Source organism: Hevea brasiliensis, chromosome 17, assembly GCF_030052815.1.
Source record: "Hevea brasiliensis isolate MT/VB/25A 57/8 chromosome 17, ASM3005281v1, whole genome shotgun sequence".
Taxonomy (NCBI): Eukaryota; Viridiplantae; Streptophyta; class Magnoliopsida; order Malpighiales; family Euphorbiaceae; genus Hevea; species Hevea brasiliensis.
Window position 1 is genome coordinate 14,441,504 of NC_079509.1, and position 6,000 is coordinate 14,447,503.

Here is a 6,000-nt window from a genome sequence, read left to right on the forward strand (position 1 = left end):
AAGATCTAGAGAATTAAAAAATAATTTATCTACTTATACATAAATAAATACCGTAAATGGGTAAGAAACGTGTTGATCACCGTGTAGATCAATCAAAAAATTCTCTACAATTTGTAGATTGATAGTTTCACAAAAGCTCACTTTAATATTTATGTGAGACTCTCGAATCTGGTTTAGCATATCTTTCTATAGCACTACCATGATAGATGGAGAAAGGAGTTGACATTCCAGTAATAATCGGGACAAATTCGTAAAAAGGGATGTGGGTGACAACTTAACTCTTACAGAGGTCCACTACCTTTCTTTTATGAGCCCAATAACCTAAGTTCGAGATAGTGGGTACAAAAGAGAAAAGGTGTTAGACACTCTCTTTACCTGAACTCATCTTATAACAAGTATTAGTTTCTACTAATGATTCTAAATTCTGTCTTATTATTATTTTTATTTAATTTCTTATTTATACATTTTATGTAAGTCTAAGGGTATGTTTGGGAAGGGAGGAAAGTGAGAGGGGAAGGAAAATGTGAAGGGAAAATAAATTTATTTTCCATTCTTTTGTTTGGATTGAGTGAAAAATAAAGGGGGAGGGAAAATATTGGAGGGAAAATAAAATTTTTTTGTCCTTTTCTCCTTTCTCTCCAAAATGGGGGGAAAGTAAGGAAAAAATACAAAAATATCCCTATACTTAATAGTTTTTTTTTTTAATTTAAGGGTAAAGTTGTAATTTTACTATTCATAAAACAACTTTCCCTCTAATATTTTCCCCTCCCAATCCAAACAAGGGGAAGGAAAATAATTTTTATTTTCATTCCTTATTTTCTCTCCTTTATTTTCCTTCCCTCTTTTATTTTCCTTCCCCCTTCCCAAACATAGTGTAAAGGTACACACACAATTAATTTAAATAAATCAACTATGTACATGCACAAGTAATTCCTAATATGCCAAGTTGTTAATTTAATAATATTACCCTTTTACCACCTTATCCTCCATGTATATTTAATTAGTTTAATTTCATACAAATTGTTTTACATTCACACAATAAGTAAAAAGAATTAACTATTAATTAAGTCCATTTCTATATGGTTAAAATAATTAAAAGATTAAAGTAAAATAAATAAAACCTACAAATAAAGAAAATAGAAGACAAAAGAGATCTAAAATTAAAATGGTTTTTTTAAACCCAATAAAAATCCTACAATTATTATCTGACCTTTTAAATTTTACTCCATACAAGGGGCCCACAATTCTGATATAGCTCATTTTGTTTAAGTTTTCAGTTTTTCATTTTAATCTTTATTTCATTTTTTCTTTTAACCATATTTTGTTTTCAAAAGAAAAAATATTAAAACCAAAAGAACAATAAAAAAAAAGCTCAAAATAAATAAAACTTATTTAAAATATTTGATCTTAAATTTAGAACTTCAATCTCAATTTCTCTGTTCAATCGTATAATGTTCTCAAAAGATAAATATTGAACTCATACACAGCAAAATAAATAAAGTTAGTATGGAATCAAAATAAGAAAAAATTAAATACAATATAAGAAAAAAAATATAATGTATGGGCTATTGCTTTGTGTTTACATCTAAAATTATCCAAAATAGTAGAATAAATCAATAAAAAAAAATGGGTTAATGTACAATGAGATAAAAATAAATAAATAAATAAATAAAATATGACACTATCAAGAAATTGATTGGCCAATAAAATAAATCAAATGAGAGTGACATACCATATTTATTGCATATGCGAAACTTAGAATATCAATCAAATTGAATTTATATATATATTAAAAAAAAACTAAGTTTATTGCAAATCTAAAGACATTGAATTAAGATTGACATATTAACAAACAATTTTAAAATGCTAAAATAAAAACCTTTTACCCAAAGTTATAAATTTGATTCATATATTTGAATACATAAAAAAAAAGATTTACTTAATTATATTTACCTCGTAATTGATCTTCAATTCTTAGATTAAAATATTCTTAGAGCACTCATGAATACCTCCAAATAATGAGAATATGTCCATATCAATGGATATGTGATTTTGGTCAATTTGATAGCTGCGCTGAAATTAAATTTAAAAAATTAACTACAGTAATTTTTGTATAAAGATGGATAATTATAGCTCTAATGGCTCAAAAGAGAGTTTTTTTAGTTAATTTAGAATATCCTAAAGTACTCCTCTTCAGATGATCTGGATAAGGATATTTATAATAATAAAAAAAAAATCTTACAATCTATTTGAATTAAAAAAAATAAAATAAATGACAATAGTTATCCCTCGTATAATTTCAAAATTTTGCCTAAAATAGATAAATAGGAAATAATTATTTCTCTAATTAATTGATTATAGGGGATAATTATCACTTAAATATATATTTTTTTGTTCTTTTTTTATATTTTTTTTTTCATTTTTATCTTAAAATATTTTTAAAAAGCTTTAAAGTATAATTAAGTCAAAATTTCATTAAAAATCCACTTTTACATTAGAAAATTTTAATAAATTTAATGTGTTTAGATATTCAATTAAACTTTTTTAATTACTTTTTAGGCTCACATGAAGTCTTAAAAATACTAAATTAAGTCTAATTAAATAATTTGGGCTTTTAGACTCTTTCAATTAAAAAAAAAAAATTATATTCCCAATTATAAGATCAAAATCAAATTAAATAGATTAACTAAAAATATTTCTGTCATTATAAAATTTTTTGAGTACTTTAAGATTCCTCGTTATATCAATTCATCACATGGCTCCTCATTATTTTTACAAATCTTGCATTATAAGGGCAAAAAAATATAAATGTCTACAGTTTACTTGAAAATCACATTATCTATCGGATAAACTGAGGCAATAACATTCAAGAAAATGTGAAAATATCTTAAAAAATGTAGAAAGAACTTAAAAAAAAAATGGAAATCCTATAAAAATGATAGAAATAAAGAAATAGATGGTCATCTAAAAAAAAAGCTATGTAAATCCATGAGAGTTCATCAATATGGAACAATTATTTTTATTAACTAAGAAAATAGTTAAAAACCAAAGAAGAAAAAAGAAAAAAAAAAAAAGAAGAAGAAGCAAAGGGCCACTTAAGACGAAGTAGAGTATGAGAGAGATTCTTTAATAGAGTGCTAATATGAGAGAGATTCTTTAATAGAGATTCTTTAACAGAGTTCTAATTTATGTGATTCACTTTGAAGGAGAGACTATTTGTTAACAAAGTAAAACTTGAAATATGTAATTGATTCAATAAATTTGGACGAATGATTAATTTATTAACGAAATTAAATTTAAGAAATTAAATTATTTATCTAAAAATATAAAATATATAAATTAACTTGTAATTTAACAAGTTTAATTTGACTATTAGACTTATATTTTATGTCCAAAATTTTTAAAATGATTAATTATTGTCTACATCCGATTGTATATATTCAGTCATTTATCGATTGCTATTTTAACTCAAATTATGTTGAATCTCATTTAAAAATATATGAATATAATTTTTTTATTGATTAGATGTTTGTATACCTTGGTATAGATGAAAAAAATTCCTTTTAAATCAAACTTTTCATCCTAATTTATGACACACTTATTCCAATAATCTCATTTAAGCTCAAAGAGCATTGTAGGTAAAACACACGTAGAATTTCAGGGATATCTTGCTCTATACCTGTTTTTTTTTTTTTTATATATAGATTATGAGAAACACGCACCCTTAATTGAATTTAAATGAGTTAATTGGGATAATTATGTCCTAATTTGACTGAAAATTATTTGAGCAACACTATACATAGACTATAAATTCAAATGACAAATTAAGCTTTGTGCCCTATCAAAATTTCAATAAAAATAAGGCCAATTGAGTTAAAAATGTTAAACGTTTATAATATCAATTCATATTTATATTCATAGTTCTTAATTTTGTGTGAAATAAGTAAAATCTTTAAGATTTGTAGGTAAATTAAATTTTAAAAGTTAACAATAAATTATAATATAGTTATTAAAGTTTTATTTGATTAACAAATAAAAGTTTTGGATATAATCGTAATTTATTATAAATATTTGGAATTTTGAATCTGTTGATTAAATATTATATTTAAAATTAAAATATATTTTCTATTTATTTTTAATTGAAACTTTATACTAAAATATTTTTATTAATTTTAATTAATATAATTATCTTTTGAATCGAGCTAAATAAATCTATATATCTAAATATAAAATATAAATAAATTTATACCTTTTTATAAAGTAATTTTAAAAAGAATATTTAATTAAAAAGAATGTATCACACATGAATTATAACATCCATTAAATAAAATGTTTGTTATATATATAATTTAATGCAATTAACATGTATATTTTATTTAATGGATATTTACATTTCATGATAAATTAAACTTGAATAAAAAATTTTTCATTGATTTTTAACTAAATTTTTGAAAAACTCCTTAAAGTTCAAATTTTAATTGAAGAGAAATGAGAAAAAAAAAACTCAATACAAAAATATATATGATTCTACAATTTTATTTTTCTTTTCATAAAGAAAAGAGAGAAAAGAAAAAGAAAAATAATTTTATAAAAATTTATTAAAAAACTTGTATATTTTATTTTTTTTATTTTCACAATATTTATTATATGAATAACTCATATAAATTATATAAAATTTATATATCCTAATATTATATATTATATATTTATCACATGATTGATAAGTATATATATATATATTTAATTATTATTTATTAATTCTTTGAAAACTCACTAATGAATTCCAAATTTAATTAAGGAAAAAAAATTAATGCAATAATATTTATGATTATAATCAGTTAAGAGAGGCTGCCTCCTCAACAGGAAATAACTTAAAGCTGTCCAATTTCAACTTCTTTCAAACGTGGAAGACTCGTCGCAGAGGGTCAAGACCAACGGCTACTTGCTTATTCCTTTATAATAAATCCAAATTGCAACCGACCATCTTTTTCTTTTTAACTTTTTACAGCTTGGCAAAAAGGCTCCCCACCACCAACTCTGATTTTTCATACTCCGCTCTCCCTTTTCTCTATTCTTAAAAAGCTCCCTTTGCTCATGACTCATGACTCAACCCCTACCAACAACATCATCAATCCCTCTCTGCAACTCAAAAGATTGCACTCCTTTCTCCCAAAAACCATGCAGCAGCCGCAAAATTTGCCCAAAAAGAGACTACTCATTTTCCACAAGGTCTCAAATCTTCTTAGAATCTCCATTCTTGTTTCTAAAATGAGGAAACCTGCCATTCCCAAGCTCATTTTCCTCAAGAAAACAAGAAAATTTAAAAGGTTCATGTTACTCAAGCAGAACAACAGCTATGGGTTTCTCAAAGATTATGAGTTCTCTCCTTCAAGTAATCCTCTCATTCGCCGCTACAAAAAAAAGTTCAAGAATGGTAGCTATAAAGATAATATATACTCCATGTTTTTCCTCTGTAGACGCTTGGGTGGAATGAAAGCCGAAGAAGGAGAAGTAGTAGATTTTGCATTGCCATTGCAAACACTTCCTGCAGCTACCATTCCTGAGGAATATTTGCAGCCATTGGATTTAGGGTATGATCAGGAAGAGTCCGTTGATCAGAGGGCTGAGAGGTTTATTGAGAGGTTCTACCAAGAGATGAGAATGCAAAGGCAGGAATCAATTTAGCTATAATGGCGTCTGAAAATTTCAATTCCAAATTCTTTGTTTGACTATTTATTTTTTCAATTAATGGTGCTGATGATCTCCACGGAATTTATATATTGTGGAGAATATTTCTGGGGTTTTTAGTTTGTTGTCAAATCTGTTGTGTGGAGAAAAATTTTTATTTCTTTGAATTAACTGATAAGAAAATGAGCCATTCTTTTTCCTATTATTAATCTCTCTTTTTTATTTTTATAAACTTCTATTATTTTTTCACATCTCATAATGTAAGGGAGTGAGATCAGTCAATAGAAAAGAATGTCTCCTTGTTCGTCATAA

The 6,000-nt window shown here is 24.9% G+C and overlaps 1 protein-coding gene across 1 annotated transcript; it reads left to right on the plus strand.

Annotated features, from left to right (window-relative positions):
* Positions 1-4,989: 4,989 nt before the first annotated feature.
* Positions 4,990-6,000, plus strand: LOC110659480 (uncharacterized). Its single transcript, XM_021817432.2, has one exon. The coding sequence runs from the start codon at positions 5,095-5,097 to the stop codon at positions 5,683-5,685; it is 591 nt and encodes a 196-aa protein (XP_021673124.2). The 5' UTR covers positions 4,990-5,094; the 3' UTR covers positions 5,686-6,000.